General features: G+C 38.9%; 1 protein-coding gene across 11 annotated transcripts in view; it reads right to left on the bottom strand.

Moving 5' to 3' along the window:
* The window catches only part of OSBPL9 (oxysterol binding protein like 9), a 195014-nt gene extending 184373 nt beyond the window's left edge, over positions 1-10641 (bottom strand). For 9 of the 11 annotated variants that reach the window (XM_045477349.1, XM_045477353.1, XM_045477350.1 and 6 more), the window contains exon 1: positions 10505-10641. In XM_045477349.1, the coding sequence (XP_045333305.1) occupies positions 10505-10615 (111 nt within the window). In that variant the 5' untranslated portion in view covers positions 10616-10641. The remainder of the gene's footprint in view (positions 1-10504) is intronic. The other 2 variants (XM_045477358.1, XM_045477359.1) reach the window with 1 other exon arrangement.
* Positions 10642-18850: the final 8209 nt, after the last annotated feature.

Here is an 18850-nt window from a genome sequence, read left to right as displayed (position 1 = left end):
GTATCCTTCAAATAGATGGTATGTGAGTTACTACCCCAGTAAAACTGTTACACACACACACACACACACACACACACCACACCACACACAGAACAAAAAGCAGCAGGCAACCCAAAGATTTATTCAAAATTTCCACATGAAATTGTTACAACACAGATTTTTTTATGTTTTTAACATTTATTTATTTTTGAGAGAGAGAGAGCACATGCGAGAGAATGCATGGGGGAGGGACAGAGAAAGAGGGAGACACAGAATCTGAAGCAGGATCCAGGCTCTGAGCTGTCAGCACAGAGCCAGATACAGACAGGGCTTGAACTCGCACCTTGAGATCATGACCTGAGCCGAAGTCGAATGCTTAACCCACTGAGCCACCCAGGCGCCCGAACAACAAAGATGTTTAATTGTCGTATTGCAAAATAAATATTCTTAAAAATAAACCACAAAAGCAGCCCTGGGTGGCTTCAGTGGCTTACGTGTCTGACTCTTGATTTTGGCTCAGGTCATGCATAATCTCATGATTCATGAGATTGAGGCCACTCAATCTCAATACACAAGCACTGTATTGACAGCACAGAGACTGCTTGGGATTCATTCTCTTTCTCTCTCTCTCTCTCTCTCTCTCTCTCTCTCTCCCCCTCTCCCTTTGCTAGTACTCACTCTCTCTCAAATAAATAAATAAACTGGAGCACCTGGGTAGCTCAATCAGTTAAGCACCCGACTTTGGCTCAGGTCATGATCTCCCTGTTGGTGGGTTTGGGCCCTACATTGGGCTCTGAGCTGTCAGCACAGAGCCTGGAGCCTGCTTTGGATTCAGTGTCTCCCTCTCTATCTGCCCCTCCCCACTCTCACTCTCTCAAAAAATGAATAAACACTAAAAAAAAAATGTAAATTAAAAAATAAATAAATAAACTTAGAAAAAGAAAAAAGAGAAATCACAAAAGTCCATACATAAAAAGGAAGTTGAAGTTACATGAGAGAAAGGGAGTAGAGAAAAAGCAGATGAAGGAGAAAATCTACAGACTGAGGTCCTATGAAAATTTGTGAGCAGATTGAAATCAGAACACCCAAGGATTACCTCTTCCACTCAGATGGGGACAGATGCAGGCAAGGGTTGGCAGGAAAGCAGGTATAGTAACAAGGTAGTTACATGGGTACACGATGTTGAAAGTATTCCCACTAAATGTATTCCATTGTCTCGGAAGCATGGGACCTTCTCTGAATAATGGAGGAAAGAGAAGGGTTGAGAGAATGTAGAGACATCTGCCAGAGTGACAAAGCAAATATTCACCCAATATTTTATCCACCCGCCTGTGCTATAGCAGTAATGCTAAAATAAAATGCAAGAAATGAAATGAGTAGACAATCTTAGCATGAAGGCTTAATGTGAACAAAACTCCAGGAAACAAAATCAACTTTCATAATAATCTTAACATTGTCATGTGAATGGGAAATTAAAAAAATTATGAATACCTCAAAACACTTCCCTTGAATATAATTCCATTTGTATGATTCCATGTACCTTGTAAACTTAACCTTTGCAAAAATAAATAAATAAATAAAATAAAAAAGTAATTTCCCTTTTTTTAAGGAACTAGTCTATGAAGAGAATCCTTCATGATAAAGTGAGAAGGAAAATAAATAAGTGGACTGGCCATTTGTTTGCCTTTCTCTATAAGCAAGAAAAGGAATTAAATTATTAATCTAAATCACTTGTGTACTGTTCTACCTTTGATTGGAATTATGTAATTATTTGAAAATCTACCCTATCACAATTGCCACATACAGGAGTGGCATGTTTGAGAACTCTATTTTCTGTCCTTCCACAAATTATTACCATCAACAAAACTGCTTACAACAGAAGCAAGAGCTGACTGCTTGTCTGATGGAACAAACTAAGCACAAGATCCACACATTTCTACAGGCTCTAGATAATTAAACAAAAGCCACTGTTGTTGATACAAGGCTTTACATAAAGCATGAAAACGTACATATTTGCTATTAGTACAATCTGCAAAATTTACAAGGCTGTGTAAAAAACAATTCCAAAACAGCCTTCTGAATCTCATCTCTAAGCCGAGTTTTAAGGGCCCTGGACATTACATTCACTACAACAACAATGTGCCACAGTGTAAGGCTTGAAGATTACAATGCTCGGTACTGCCATTGAAGAGTTTACAAACTTGTACAGATAAAGAATGTACTCTAGATATGACTAGCTAATGATAACAAATGTGAAATGATTAAATCCCCAAAGAATTAAATGAGCAAGTTTCAAGGGTATTAAAACAGGGAAAAAAATCAAGGCTGAGTAGAGTATTCAAGAAAGCAAAAGATATAAAATTTCCATATACTTCTTCACACTGATACCACTTACCATTTTATGAGCTTTCTTTGTTTTCTTTTCAGGACATTTAGATTAAATACAATTTTTGTTCTGTTCCTTTTATTTATTTTACTATTGTTTTAAGTTTATCTCTTTTGAGAGAGAGAGAGCCAGCAGGATAGGGGCAGAGGGAGAATCCCAAGCAGGTTCTGTACTGTCAGTACAGACTTTGACATGGGGCTAGAACCCATGAACCGTGAGATCATGACCCGAGCTGAAACCAAGAGTCAGACATTTAACCACTGAGCCACCCAGGCGCCCCTTGTTCCTTTTACAATTCAAAAGCTACTTTATTAGTTTTGGATTTCTAATACATACCATTTAAGCTTAATAAAAACTGTCAAGAACAGTTTATTTAGAAAAGTATAAATTCACTTTTGTTTGAGGGGAGTGGTGCTGGTATCTTCCTAGGAGAATGTGACACTACCTCTTCTACATCTTTGCAGGAAAAACACATATTCTTAAGCTTTTCAAAATTTTGATCATCCTCCAAAACAATGCTAAGGACTGCTGAATAACACTTGAATGTGTTTCAACTACCAGTGGTTCTGAAATGCAAAATCATTATGAGTCTCTTCCAGGCAGCAAGTAATAGCAAAGAACACATGATTTTTCTAATGATTCTTTTTGCAAATAATACCTTGGGTGGCTCTGGTAACTTACTAATTCATTGTTTCTAACTTTCTCTCCAAAATGTTATAAAAACAATGCAAATCAAGAAAGAAAGTTAAACATTTTGGGGTAATGAAGTAACAAATTATATTTTATAATCCCAACTAGTTTCTCAAACAATCTGATTAACCTTTAATGTGTCTCTAGCTATTCCTTTTTCCAGGTCCCAAGGCCACTGATCTAAAGCTTTACTATACTCCTTAAGTCCTCACTGTACCCTCATTTTTAATATGGACCTTGATTCCTGTCTCCACAACATTTAAGCCAACCCCTATCGTAGAAGCCCTCCCCCTCAATTCCATATTCCTCTCTGCCTCTTTCAAAATGAAGTATCTTGAGTAACGTGCACTCACTTTTTCTATTTCTTATACCTTATTTACTCTTTAAACCACTCCAATCGGCCTTCCTTCCACAACTACCACCCCACAGAAACTGCTCTCACTAAGGGCATCTGTATGTCCAAATTGATCAATTCAATGGATATTTTTAGACTTCACCTATTCAATCCTCTCAACCACATTTAAGCCAACTCACGATTCCCACTTTGACTGCCAGTGTTCTGATTTTTCTTGTATCTCTAGCTGTCCCTTGTCACTTTCCTATTACAGTTTTTTTTTTTTTTTCCTCTGCCAATCCCTTGAATGTGATTGTGACTTAAAAATCTGTCCACAGGGGCACGTGGGTGGTTCAGTCGGGTAAGCAGCCGACTTTGGCTCAGGTCATGATCTCACGGTTTATGGGTTCAAGCTCTGCGTCAGGCTCTGTGCTGACAGCTCAGAGCTTGGAGCCTGCTTCAGATTCTGTGTCTCCCTCTCTCTCTGCCCCCACCCCCCACTTGCATTCTGTCTCTCTCTCTCTCAAAAATAAACATTAAAAAATAATTTTTTTTAAATCTGGCCACAAATTCTTTGACACTCGTTTCAAAAGGTAGAGCCTAATTGCCCTCCCCATGCCTGTAACTCCCATCCCATGAGTGTGAGCTAAACTGTAGGATTCATTTCTAATGAATAAAATAAGGCAGAATTCTCAGACTAAGACATCAAAGGCACTGCAGTTCCTTGTTGCTTTTACTTTGATCATTCCCTCTGAGTGAAACCATAAAGCCTGTCATGATGACACTAGTCTAGTCTGGAGAGGCTAACTGGTGATGAACTGAGGCCACCTTCTAACAGCCAGTAAGGACTGAGGCCTTCTGCCAACTGATGTGAGAGTGAGTCATCCTGGAAGCAGATCCTCCAGCTCCCATCAAGCCATTCACAGGACTACAATCCCAGCCAATGTCTTGACTGCAACTTCTTGAGACCCTGAGCCAGAGCCACACAGCTAAGTCACTCCCAAAGTACTGGGCCACAGAAACTATGATAATATTTGTTAGTTTAAATTGCTAAGTTTTGGGGTAATTTGTTACAAAGCAATAGAGAACTAATCCAATGGTGTCTCTCAGCATCCTATTTAATTATTCTCACTCACTCTCTCAATTCTCCATGTATAAAGCTAATATAGATCTGTAACCCAGATTTTTTCCTAAATTTCATACTATTGGACATCTTTACGTCAATTTCAACATGCCCTAAAGCAATCTTTCCCCGAACCTGTTTGTCTTCCCTATCATCATTCATCCATGTGAAACCAAAAACTTGGATTTCATCAGACAACTCCTGCAATTTTGTTCACATCCAATCACTAAGTCCTGTCAATATGACCCAATTATTTCTCTGTAATGACAGTATTCTTTAAAAAATACAAATTTCACCTATACCTACTGATCAATTTTGTTTATTTATATTTGAGAGAGAAAGAGAAAGAGACAGAGCACGAGCTGGGGAGGGGCAGAGAGATGGAGACAGAATCTGAAGCAGGCTCCAAGCTGTGAGCTGTCAGCACAGAGTCCAACGCAGGGCTCCAACTCATGAGCAGTGAGATCATGACCTGGGCAGAAGTCAGATGCTTAACCGACTGGGCCACCCAGGCACCCCCCTACTGACCAATTTTAAAATCATAAAGACAATCAGACATCATGTGCCACTTGATATAATATGTTCCACCTATGAAGAATTCTCACCCAAAAGAAAAAAAAATGGATCTGATTAAGCTTCTAGCTCTAATTATCAGTTTATACAGTTCCTGTATTACAGGAAATACAGACAACAAAGGAACATGTTTAAATATACCACAGATCACTGCCAGTGAAATCCAGAATGTAGAAAACTCTACAGAATAAATGATCTGGTTTCTTCAACAAATAAGTGGCAAAGAAAAAAAAGAGGGAAGGAGGACCTATAAACTAAAAGAGAGATGCAATTTTATGTGTAGATCTTATTCAGAATCCTGACTCAAACCTATTGGTGAGGGAGAGATGCTTGAGACAACCAAGGAAATTGAACATGACTGGATATCTGATATTAGTAAATTATTATTTTGGCTTTTTTTTTTAATTTCTTTTTAATGTTTATTTATTTTTGAGACAGAGAGAGACACAGCATGAGCAGGGAAGGGGCAGAGAGAGAGGGAGACACGGAATGTGAAGCAGGCTCCAGGCTCTGAGCTGTCAGCACAGAGCCCGACGCGGGGCTCGAACTCACCAACTGTGAGATCGTGACCTGAGCCGAAGTTGGACGCTTAACCGACTGAGCCACCCAGGCGCCCCTATTTTGGCTTTTTTAATGTTTATTTATTTTGAAAGAGAATGGTAGAGGGGCAGAGAGAGAGGGAGAAAGAGAGAATCCCAAGCAGGCTCCACACTTGTCAGTGCAGAGCCCAACTCAGGGCTCAAACTCACAAACCGTGAGATCATGACCTGAGATGAAAGAAAGGCTTAACCAACTGAGCCACCCAGGCACATGTTAGTATTATTCAGTTTTAATAACGCTATTGTGATAACATTTTTTTTAAAGAGAGAGACCTTAACTTTTAGTAGTACATCTACAATATTCACAAATGAAATGACATACAGTCTATCTGGGATCTACTTTAAAATAATCCAATGGGGGGTGGGGGCGCCTGGGGTGGCTCAGTTGGTTGCACGGTTGATTCTTCATTTCAGCTCAGATTATGATCCCAGGGTTGTGGGAGCATGAAGTCTGCTTAAGATTCTCTCTCTCCCTCTGCCCCTCTCCCCCACTTGTAGGCTCTCTCTCTCTCTAAAATATTAAATAAAAATAAAATAAAATAATCCAATGGGGAAGAAAGGGTGGTGGAAATATTAACAAAACTAAATTGGCCATATGTTGATAACTGTACATGCTGGATGACAGGAATCCATTTTACTATCATCTTTTATGTATTTTTTTAAATTTTTTTAACATTTATTTTTGAGAGACAGAGAGAGACAGAGCACAAGAGGGTGAGGTGCAGAGAGAGAAGGAGACACAGAATCTGAAGCAGGCTCCAGGCTCTGAGCTGTCAGTGCAGAGCACAACGTGGGGCTCAAATCCATGAACCGTGAGATCATGACCTGAACTGAAGCCAGATGCTTAACCGACTGAGCCACCCAGGTGCCCCTATAATAAAAGTTTTTCTGTAATTAAAAAGTGCTCACAACACTTAAATGACTTTCCACTGCCCTGGGGGTAAAGTTCAAAATCCTTAGCATGGTTTACCATGAAGGCTAAGTAAGCATTTCATTATCTAGCCCCTGCCTCCCTCTCCAGCTCATGTCACTGCTGTCCATCTCACAGACCAAACTCTAGAACTCTCAAACTCCTTACTCTTGTCTGCTCCAAAAACAGTTATTCCATCTCAAGCAGTTCTCTCTCTCTGCTCACATGGCTAACCTCTACTCATTCAGGTCACAGCAAACCTTTTCTAACCCTTCAAGACTGAGTCAAGCAACCTACCTACATAGTCCCCAAACATCCTATGTCCCCTATCATAGCTCTTACTTGCTGTAACCCCCAGTAGATTCTAGGTATCAGGAAACCATGGATTATTTCCATTTTATTTACCATTTTAACGCCTCTGCATAGCATACTGCCTGGCACACAGTAGGTTCTCAATAAACATATGATAAATTCACAAAAGACATGACTTTCACTTTCTAACCTTCCAACTCCTCACTTATCTATAACTCCCTCAATTTTTCTTCCTTTCTCAGCTTCTTTTGTGATCATGATTCACATAAATTGTTGGCTGTTCACAGTGTTCCCAAATTTATACCTTAGCCCTTTCTGGGTATCTCATCCAAAAAAAATACATAATAATAATTTATACATCTCCAGGCCTGATCTATGGCTCCAAATGCCTTCTGCACTCAATCTCCTGTTATCTCCCTTACACATCTTTACACTAGAGCTGCTCAGAAATTCTCAGTGTCTTCTTAATGCACCTTTATGTTCTCAAATTTCCCATTTTGTGCATATTTCCCCTTGCCTGAAATGCCCTTCTTCTTTTCTTCCTTTATCCTGTAAATCTCAGCTCAAATGTCTCCCTCACCTTTTCTAGGCAATGTTCCCACAGCACTCTATTCTTATTTCCATTGTAGAATTTATCATATTGTTTTGAAATTTATCATATTTTTTTGAAATTATGTTTAGGTGTCTGCTGCTGGATTGTAAGTTTCTAGGTAGAAGGACTCTCTCACCTTCTGTATCTCCATCATATACAATACAATACAATCCCTATTAATTGCTTACTGAATGAACTACATTATATTGTTTCTAATAATTAAGACACTGAACTAGAGCTGAAAGGACTGCCTAAATCTACTTTCCTAAAAGAGATAATCAGTTTCTCTGTTCCTGTATTGGACAGAGCAACACTATATGAAGTTCTTCTTCAAAAACAGAAAATTCACAGATTATGAAAATAAAAGAAAGGTAAAGTAAAAAGACCATTCATTCCCAGAGAACAATAGGTCTAGGTCTAGACCCAGGCCCAGAGAAAAAGATTCAGACTGAGGTGAAGTTTAGGTAAATCTATTCAGTCCATGGCAATCCCAGTGACTCTAACCCAACACTGAGATTATCCCAATAATCAATTTTCAGTACAGGACAACTCTAAACCAATGCCAATCTACTTTAGTTCAGGGTTTTCATGGCCACCTTGGAACAGATCTCCAACCATAGAGCCAGACCAGAGCCTAAATGATTCTGGAAACAAGGAACAGAGTGACTTGCTATTTATCACTCTGCTTAAAAGACTATGTAACTAATTCAGATACTCTTCCTGGAAGATGCAGCTCCAAGTTATCAGCCACATACACTAAACTGTACCTTCCAATCCTCCCAAATCCTAATGTACAAAAACAATGTCCAAGTGTATAGAAGTCATTGACAACATTCAACGTGTTTCCTACTTAGTCTTTAAGTGATTACCTATCCTCTTCCCATCTTTGCTGGACCTCCTCTAATTTGGGATTAGGTATCATTTTATTTTCACAAGATCATTTTACTTTATACTTCTCTGCTGTTTCTCTACAAGCAAATGTTTTAACACCAAAGAACTAGAAAGGGGGCGGGGGGAGAAGCCTTCTAAAATATCTATTAGTAAGAAATATGATACCTCCTTCAGCTGGCAATGATGATGTTTTATAGAATGTGGTCTCAGAAGGGAGAAATTAAGTGGCAGGCAGGGGAGTATATGGAAAAAAAGAAAAGTGTGTTTAGCCAGTAAGGCAAGGATCTATCAAGGTATTCAAAAACTAAAAGGGCAGGGAGGCAGTAAAGGATACATTAAAGGAAGAAAAACAGGAAGAAGGAAGGTTCTGTCTAGGCTAAGAGTTCCTAAGAACCCTAGCTAGGGCTCCAGTACAGCCCTAGAATTTAGACCAATACAATAGGATTTGTAGAGTTAACTTAATTCCATAGTGCCACTTATTGAAATTACCTTGAATAGGCTAGAAAGGTCCATGGGATTTTCTGATTATCACATCTACTGAAACCCAACATTACTTTACATGCATCTAAGCCATGGGATTTCATTATCCCAGAATTTTCAGTATATAATGTTCAGTTGCCTCACTTTCATGGCTACCTAAAGATAATCTTGAATGATGGGTTTAAATCTCATTCAGGTTTGGTCTTTTTCTCCCTTTAAAAAAGTATATAGAGCAAGGAAGTTGATAGTTAAAGGATGCTGAAAGTTATATTTTTTTTTACTTCTGCAGACTTGCCTTTAGTAACTTACAGCTTGCACTTTTCTCCTCCCTGAGGTGAAAGTGAAGTGCAGTGAAAATAGTCAGAAAGCCAAGAAATTTGTAATCCTGATTACACCACTTACTGCAAGCTTTGTGATCTTGAGCAAATAACTTAAAAGCCTGGAGCCTCAGATTCCAGATCTGTAAAATACCTACCTTGCATAGTTACTGTGAGTAAAATGAATTAAGGGAATCACTAAACTAGAATATAAGCTCGAGAGGAAAAAAAATGGTGAATATCCACGTGTGTGCACACACACCTAGTCCAAAGCAGTAATAATTAATATATAGTGGGAGTTCAATAAATATTTTTAAATGAAAAATAAATACTAATGTCCCCACTTCTCACATTAACCCTTCCTCTATAATGATATTTTTTCTTTTATTATTTGCTGAAGATTTCAAAGGATTCTATTTTGTCCTTTTAAGTGGTTTCCTCCCTTTCATTGGCTATTATTAACTATACCCCATTCAAAGACAGTAACTTTGGAAGTAATTTCTCTAATACCACCCACCTTCCGTTTCTAATGCTGTAGGTGTAGAAGGGATAGACAGATTCGTGGCAATTCGTGCACTTGCCCATGGGCACTGATCCGCGTTTAACGACAGTGAAGCCCTGAACTCAGCCCTCCCCAGAGTACAACTTTCAGGACACACCGCACTAGCCATTCTCTTCGTTAACAAGAGGCTCCTGTGTTGGAAGTCCTTGGCTTCAAAAGTTAAGGTGTCGGTTAGGCTCGCCTCCCACAGAATAGAAGAGTGCATCCCATGAAAGAAACACTCAATTTGGGCAGACAGGAGGGATTTCGGCTTCGGGTTGCGGGAGAGCCAGTTACCTTAGGACCTGGCTAAGCTTGTCTGACCGCTGCTCCGAGAAGGCAGAGCTCTTTAATCCCTGGAAGGAAGCTAAGGGGCGCGGCCGTCTAAAGGCCCTGGAGGGGCCAATGTCAAGTTCATGACAATGTGGGGAGAACCTCGTGGACTGCGCGACCTGACACTTTAAATCATGGCTATGATTACCCTCACTCACCTATATCTGCGCTGGATCCCACCACAGATTAATACCAGACCCTAAAAAAGGAACGCGGCTCGCCCCTAACCCATAAATCAGACAGCCACTGTCAGCTTATTGGCTGCGCCAGCATCTTCTTCGCCCTCATTGGCTATCCTGGACATAAAACCTTCCCCCACGAGGGAACCCTCTCGTACGGCGGCACCCCCAGTTTAGCAACCTTTACCCGGCTACCAAAAAGCCCGTCCCCCCTCAGAGATAGCGACCGCCGAGGCACTCGGAGCTTTGCCCCCCGAGGTCTCACCGTGTAATAGGAGAGCAGCCCTGCATTGTAGTCCAGCACAAACCAACGGTACTGCCAGCCCTTCATCACGTTAGTCCATTTACTCAGCGGCCCTTCCATGATGGACGCCATCTTGGGAGCCGCCAATGACAACAAACGGCCTGACGTCACTCGCCTATAAGGAATTCACCATGCGGGGGCGGGGCCGCCGCGGGAAGGGGAGGGACCAGGCGGGGCCGGGGCGGGGCCAGCTGGTGCTTCTCGTCGTAAACTGCCCACCCACACCCCCAGCTATCAACTTCAAACAAGCTTTTTTGGGGCGCCTATTGTGTGCAGGACTCGGTGCCAGGGATGTGAGAAGTATAAGCCTGAATACCGCTAAGACTGTTTGTTAACATAAATAATTTTATTACCCATTATATCTTACACGTCCCAAGGATTTCACATCTGATATTCATTTATACATTAATTTCACAAATCCATTCATTTAAGAAATATTTGCTGTTTTGTGCTAGATACTCTTTTAGGCTTTGAGGATTCAACAGAGACTTCATGAGGCGTAGAGGTGAACAGGCAATAAAATAAATAGTAAATTATGTAGTATATTAAACACTGGTAAGTGCTATAGAGAAAAATTAAGCAAGGAAAGAGGCAGAGAGTTAGGAGATGCAATTTTAAATTCTCAAATAGAGAAGGCTTGAATGAGAAGGTAACTTTTGAGCAAAGACCTAAAGAATGTGAAGGAGGAAGAGGGGAAGAGGGGAAGAAGGCTGGGGGAAGAGCCTTCCAAGGGAAGGAATAACAAGTGCAAACACCACTAGCCTGGCGTGTTGAAGGAACAGCAAGTTCACTGTGAGTGGAACAGTGAGCTAAGAAGAAAGTAGTAGGAGACAAGGTCAGAAAAGTAAGCGTAGATCACTTAGAGCCTATAAAGACAATGAAGATATTGTCCTGCTATATTAGGCACTGTTCGGGGTCCTGGGAATGCAACAGTGAAGGAGCCAAACAAGTTCCTTGCTTTCTAAAAGCTTAAAATCAGTGATGAAAAGCAAATAGTAACTTAACAAGTAAACAAGAAAAATATCTGATGCTGATTTAGGGAAAAAAAAAAAAAAAAGACATCTTGCAGAGAATTTAAATTGACGTAGCAAGAATCCAGTGGGTGGCTCCTTTATATTTGGGGTAGGGGATCCAGACATGCCATTTAAATTGAGTTGTGAAGGTTAAGAGCCAGCCATGAAAATATGAGAGAAAGAACTAAAAAGGGAGCTGAGAAGTGGGGCATTAGCTAGAATTAGTTATGAGGTCAAGGGAGAGGTTTTCTTTGTCTTTTATTTTTTTCATTTTTCTGAACTTACAAAGTATCTTTATTCAGGTACTGTGTTTATGAATCCCTTCTCTTTGCTGATAACACAAACTCTAGGAAAAAGAATATCACTGAGGGAGCAAAACAGAGAACCTATTTGCTAGCTAAACAAAATTGGGTGCAAATCTAGACTAAATTAATCATGCTTAATCTCTTTGTTATCTTTTTTCCCATTTTATTGAGATGTAACTGATATAACATTGTGTAAGCTTAAGGTGTACAACATAATTATTTACATATATATACATGATTATATACATAACTATATATATATATATATCTTGAAATGATTACTATACTATGTTTAGTTAATATCTGTCACTTCACCACACAATTTTTTTCTTGTGATGCAAACTTTTAAGATCTATTCTCTTAGTAACTTTCAAATAACTATAGTCACCATGCTGTACATTACATCCACAGAACTTATTTATCCTATAACTGGAAGTTTTAACATTTGATTGCCTTTTAATTTGACATAGTCTCACTTGTTTGTTTTTGCTTTTGTTGCTTATGCTGTAGGTATCATATACAAAAATCATTACCAAGACCAATGTCAAGAAATTTTCTTCTAGGAGTTTTATGGTTTCAGGTCTTACAATTAAGTCTTTAATTAATTTTGGGTTCATTTTTGTGAGGGGTCTAATTTCATTATTTTGCATGTGAATATCCAATTTTCCCAATGCCATTTATTGAAGAGACTATCTTTTCTCCAGTGAGTATTCTAGGCTCCTCTGTCAAATATTAGTTGACTGTACAACATGGGTGGACCTAAAGGGTATAATTCTTAGTGAAATAAGTCAGTTAGGGAAACACAAATACCATATGATTTCACTCATATGTGGAATCTAAGAAACAAAACAAAGAAAAAAAGAGATGACAACAACAACAACAAACTGGTGGTAGCTAGAGGGGAGATGGGTGGAAGGACAGGTGAAATAGATAAAGGGAATTAAGAATACACTTATTTTGATAAGCACTGAGAAATGTATAGAACTGTTGAATCATTATATTGTATATCTGAAACTAATATAACACTCTGTTAATTATGCTCAATAAAAAATAAAATAAAGGGGCAACTCCAATGGGCATTCTCCAGATTAAAAAATGCATGTGTGTTAGTTGACTATATATGTACATGCACTGGGTTATTTCTGAGCTTTCAATTCTGTTTCTTTGGTCTATATATCTGTTTTTATGCCAGTATCATAATGTTTTGATTACTATAGCTTTGTAATATAGTTTGAAACTAGGAAATGTGACATCTCCAGCTTTGTTCTTCTTTCTCAAGATTGCTTTGGCTATTCAGGGTCTTTTGTAGTTCCAAACAAATTTTAAGATTTTTTCTATCTGTAGAAAATGCCATTGGAATCTTGACAGGGGTTGCATTGAGTCCACAGTTTATTTTGGATAGTATGAACATTTTAACAACATTAATTCTTCCAATCCATGAACACAGGACATCTTTCCATTTATTTGTGTATTCTTCAATTTCTTACATTAATGTCTTATAGTTTTCAGTGTATGATCTTTCACCTCCTTGGTTAGATTTATTCTTAAGTATTTTATTGCTTTTGGTGCTATTGTAAGTGGGATTGTCTTCTTTATTTCCTTTTCAAATAATTCAGTGTTAGCATGTAGAAACGGTACTGATTTTTGTATATTGATTTTGTATCCTGCAACTCCACTGAATTCATGGATTAGATCTCAGATTTTTTAGTGAAATCTTTAGAATTTTCTATATGTAAAATCATGTGATCTGCAAACAGAAACAATTTGACTTCTTCCTTTCTAATCTGGATACATTTTATTTCTTTTTCTTACCTGGTTGCTCTGTCTAAATAAGGTGAATAGGAGTGGTAAGAATGGGTACTCTTGTTTTGTTCCTGATCTTAGAGTGAAAGCTTTCAACCTTTCCCCAATGAAATATGGATTTGTTATATATGGCCTTTATTCTGTTGAGGTACACTCCTTCTATATCCAATTTGTTGAGGGTTTCTATCTTGAATGAATGTTGAACTTTGTCAGATGCTTTTTCTGTACCTATTGAGATGACCATATAATTTTTATCTTTCACTCTATTAATGTGATGGGTCACATTTTTTGATTTGTATATGTTGAACCATCTTTGCATCCCAGACGTGAATCTCACTTGATTGTGGCGTATGGTTCTTTTAATGTGCTGTTGAATTTGATTTGCTAGCATTTTGTTGAAAATTCTTACAACTATATTAATGAGGAATATTGGCCTGTAGTTTTCTTGCAACATCCTTGTCTGTATCAGGACAATGCTGGCCTCATAAAATTAGTTTGGAAGGTGCCTTCTTCTTCAATTTTTTGGAAGAGTTTCAGAAGATTGGAATCAATTCTTCCTAGAATGTTAGGTGAAATTCACCAGTGAAACCAGGAGCAGGGATACTTCATCAATAATCATGAGAGAGAACAGAGACTATGAATTCAAATACCATGGTTTGATAGTTTGATGGTAGAGAGATGAATGAGTTTTTATCTGCTTTTAGTTAAGAAAAGGCTCAAAGCTTAGTGGTTAAGAATGTAGACTCTGGTGCCACAGTACCTGAATTTGAGTCCTCAGACCCATCACCTAGTAGCCATATGGCCTTAGGCAAGTTTTCTAACTTCTCTGTGCTTCAGTTTCTCCATCTTTAATATATGAAAAATAATAGTAGGTTGTTTGGGGGATTAAATGAGCTCATAAATGGAAAGAGCTTAAAACAATACCTGGTAAAGGGGCACCTGGGTGGCTCAGTTGGTTAAGCATCCGACTTTGGCTCAGGTCATGATCTCACAGTCCATGGGTTCGAGCCCCGCGTCAGGCTCTCTGCTGACAGCTCAGAGCCTGGACCTGCTTCAGATTCTGTGTCTTCCTCTCTCTTTGCCCCTCCCCTGCTCATGCTCTCTCTGTCTGTCTGTCTCTCTCTCTCTCTCTCTCTCTCTCTCAAAAATAAATAAACTTAAAAAAAAGAAATATTTATTTAAAAAAAATACCTGGTAGATACTAAGCACTCAATGAATACTACTTCTTAGAATTTTTTCCAAAGAAACATGGCACAAAAGTGGAGGGGAAAGTTTGAAAGAGTCATTTTAGAGAATGAGAAAACAATAAAAGTGGAATAGGATTGCTTGGGCAGTATTGCATGCCCATTTAGGGTTCATGGTCACAAATTTAAAATGAAACCAGTCAACAGACCAGATACTGGCTTTTCTTCGGCAATATCAGGATGTTCAGGAGTAAGCTCAGAGTGTATAGAGAGCTAGATTAACCAAGCAAGCTGGATAAAGGGAGAGAAGGACAATTAAGTTCACAATGATACCCAAAGGTGTGATTATAATTTTGGACTATGAAACCGAGTTTGGGTAAGAAAGGAAGTAAGAACAAGAGGGGAAAGAATAATGGCTTGCGAATCTTATTAAGGTGAAGGAAGAGCTGGAGTGGGAGTAGATGACCTTGAAGGGTAAGAAGTGGTCATGAAAACTTCAGATGGACACCTGAAGTCAAGATTTTGGAAGGAAAACAGTTACTGATGAGGGCAAAGACTGAGGTATGAAGACAGGCATGGACAATTAAGGTCAGGGAGAGGAGCACGTTGTGGATGTGGAAGTCCAGGAATGGAGAAGCAAAAGAGTTGTAAAGTGTTGTCCAAGGATATATTGAGGTCATCCAGAATAATGACAGGACAGGTGTAAAAGAAGAAAGCTAGGAGCTAAAATCACCACCGAATTGGGGCTAATGCCCAGGGGGTAGGTAGATGACAACAAGAAAGCAGAAAAGCAGGTGGTAAAGTGGAATGGAAAGGACTTAAAGAAGCTAAGGTTTATGAAGGAGAAGGGGTAGTTCCCCCCCCCCCTTTGGTTTAGAGGCAGCAAAGAGGAGCATTTAGTCTTTAAAACACCCTATGGGATAGGTAGTAATACCCCTTCAGATGATGAGAAAATTGAATTTTCAATTTTCAACTTCCAAATTTTCAATTTGGGCAGATATGACCAAGTTCACAGAGTTACTAAATAACAGTGCTATCATTCAGCACAGAATTATTAAGACCTTTCTATGTGCCAGGCTTTTGGGCTAGTCACTGATATTATTCAGGAAAGTGAGTTCCCTCCCCTAAATATGAGAAAGTCTGATGCAAAAGAACAATATATAAACAGACAGTGACAGGACAGTATGATAAGTACTTTAGACTTCTTCCCCCCCCCCCTTTTAATTTTTATTTTAAAGAAAGAGAGAGCATGAGTTGGGGAGAGGGGCAGAGGGAGAGAGAAAGAGAATCTGAAGCATGCTCCACACTTAGCATGGAACCCGACAGGGGGCTCGATCCTATAGCTGCAGGATCATGACCTCAGCTGAAATCTAGAGTTGGACGCTCAACCTAGTGAGCCACCCAGGCACCCCTATGCTTCTCCCCCTAATCCAATGTTCTCTCTACTGAATTCACTCTCAAGACTCCTGGACAAATAAACAATTATATATCATGGAAAATGCTGGGAGAGATACATGTTTATTGTTTTCTCTCCCACTTGTAATGTAATCTCCATGACAATAGAGATTTTATCTGTCTTGCTTTCAACTGTATACCCAGCAATGAAAGCAGTACCTGAAATATGGTTGGGGCTTCATAAATATTAATTGAAAGAATACTCTGTCCTCCCTTGCTTCTCATCTAGTTCAACTCAGCAATTCAATGTATTAAAATTGTATGAAGTGAAAGACACTGGTTTATGCATAGATATGTGGATGTAGTCCCTCGATTCAAAAAGTTTCCAGTCTAGTGGGAAGGATGGGCCACACACAAAAGTCAAATAAAACTCATCAAAGAGGTACAAAGAAAATGCAACTGGAAGTCATAGAAAGGAGAAACTTGGTCAAAACGAAGGTGCTTATTAGGAAAAGGCTATTTTCATAATTATTGAAAGCATATCACCTGTTTCCTACATTCAAGAGTCTGTTTGACCTACCTGCTATTTGAGTTCTTCATACTATTCCGTTGCAAGCCACAATTTGTCTTTTCAAAGGAAATCTGTGGATCTCAATATACGTGAGGAATATTTTCTTTATCCTTATTTACATGACTTTTCATTACTTTTCCAGAAGAGATGGCAAAATGGAATAGGAAGAACTTGACCCTAGAATTAAAGAGCTAAACATGAGGTATCCTAGCTCTGCCATTTTTGCTGTGCTTGGGTAAGCCTTTGTAAGACTTAAATTTATCTTCATAATCATGAAAGTAACATCTCTATCTACTTTAAGGAGCAAATGAGAACATATATGAAGGGGACAGCCGCCAATAAAAGTTACCTTCTTTCCTTTTCTTAGGATAGCCTCTTTCCTGTAGATTACAATTCAACAAAATTTGTTGAGAACATAGCAAGCGTTTGACACCTTCAAGAAAGCTAAAGATGAAGAGATATACTTTCTATCCAGTAGCTAACCTGGGGCATGAAACCTCTGTGCAACTGAGTGTAATATAAAGCCATTTTCTTTTTGGAAATTCTGCCACTATTGAGTGTCTACCATGTGCCAGGGACTGTGCAAGGAGTTTCATAAACCTTCTTATATTTATTTTTTTTAAGATTTTATTTTTTAGGTAATCTATACATCCCATGTGAGGCTTGAACTCACAACCCTAAGATCAAGTGTCTCATGCTCCACCAACTAAGCCATCCAGGGGCCCCAACCTTCTCACATTTAATCATCACAATAACCCTATCAGTGTATTAGCCTCCACATTTTGCAAATAAAGAATGTGAGATTCAAAGAGATTGGCCAACTTACCCAATATTAATAGTATCAATTGGTGAGTATCTGAGTTCAAGTAAACACATGTCTGTGTTTTTATTATGTTACATGTCCCCCCCCCCAAAACACACTACACACTTCTCATAGAAACCTCATATTCTAGAAACATTATTTAGCAGAAAGCCTCATGTTGCTGATATTTTTTGAGAAAAAGTGCTGGGATCTTGAAACATCATGATTCAGACTGAGTAAAAAGATTTACATAGTGTTAATAACTCCTTCTTTATTAGCTTCTTAAGAGCAGCAACCAGGTCTTATTTATCTTTGTAGCCCTAGAAATTAGCCCAGTGCCTGGTATACAGAAGTGTTTAACAATTACTGTTTGATTTGAATTACATGCTGTATTGAAACTGACCTAAGTTCCAGGACTATGCTAAGAATCAACACCTACGTTTTCTCCTTTAATCGCACCACAATCCTTTAAGATAATTACACCCATCTTACAGATGAGAACACTGGGACACAGAGATGTTGAGTGGCTTGTCCAAGGAAGCACAATTAGTGAAAGAGCAGAACCAGAATTAGAATCTAGGTCTTTTCACTCCAGATCCATTCCACCCCAGCTGCAAGCTATATTTGCATTGTCTATGGGTAAATTAATGTCTTGGACATAACACAGGCAACACCATCAACTACTAAATCAGTTTTAACCAGAAATCGACAGGCTTTACTTCAAATGTCAGAACACAGGTCCTCAGGAAAATCCAGGAGCAAGGACAATTCTTGACTCCTAAAACCATGTCCAATTGCATAGCACTTCGTCTATACTCTACATGAACTGTTCAACTACACGCTTTAGATTATCATCTAAAGTTAAATTTGGCAGAAATACACCAGCTCTCATTCCGACATTCCTCAGTGACAGACCTCTTGTAAAATGAGGTAGCAGCTGAAGCAGAGCAGAAAATGAGGATTAGATTCAGAATCAGAAGCTAGAGATGATATTAACCATCAAACATCAAGGGCAGACACTGGGACTGCCCAGTGTTCATCAAGGGCAGACACTGGGACTAATCCATCCTGCCACTTAGAATATCAATAAATGTTACACTAAAGTGATTTTTTAAAAGATCACTCACAGCAAAATTGAGAACAAATTGGAGAGGAGCAAGACCAGAGGCAGGAAGACGAACTGATTTTTACAAAGCCAAGCAAGCAGTAGAAAAAGTCTAAACTTGGAAGAAAG

Source organism: Leopardus geoffroyi, chromosome C1 (assembly GCF_018350155.1).
Source record: "Leopardus geoffroyi isolate Oge1 chromosome C1, O.geoffroyi_Oge1_pat1.0, whole genome shotgun sequence".
Taxonomy (NCBI): Eukaryota; Metazoa; Chordata; class Mammalia; order Carnivora; family Felidae; genus Leopardus; species Leopardus geoffroyi.
The sequence above is the reverse complement of the archived record's forward strand: the minus strand, read 5'-3'. Positions and strand labels throughout refer to the sequence as shown.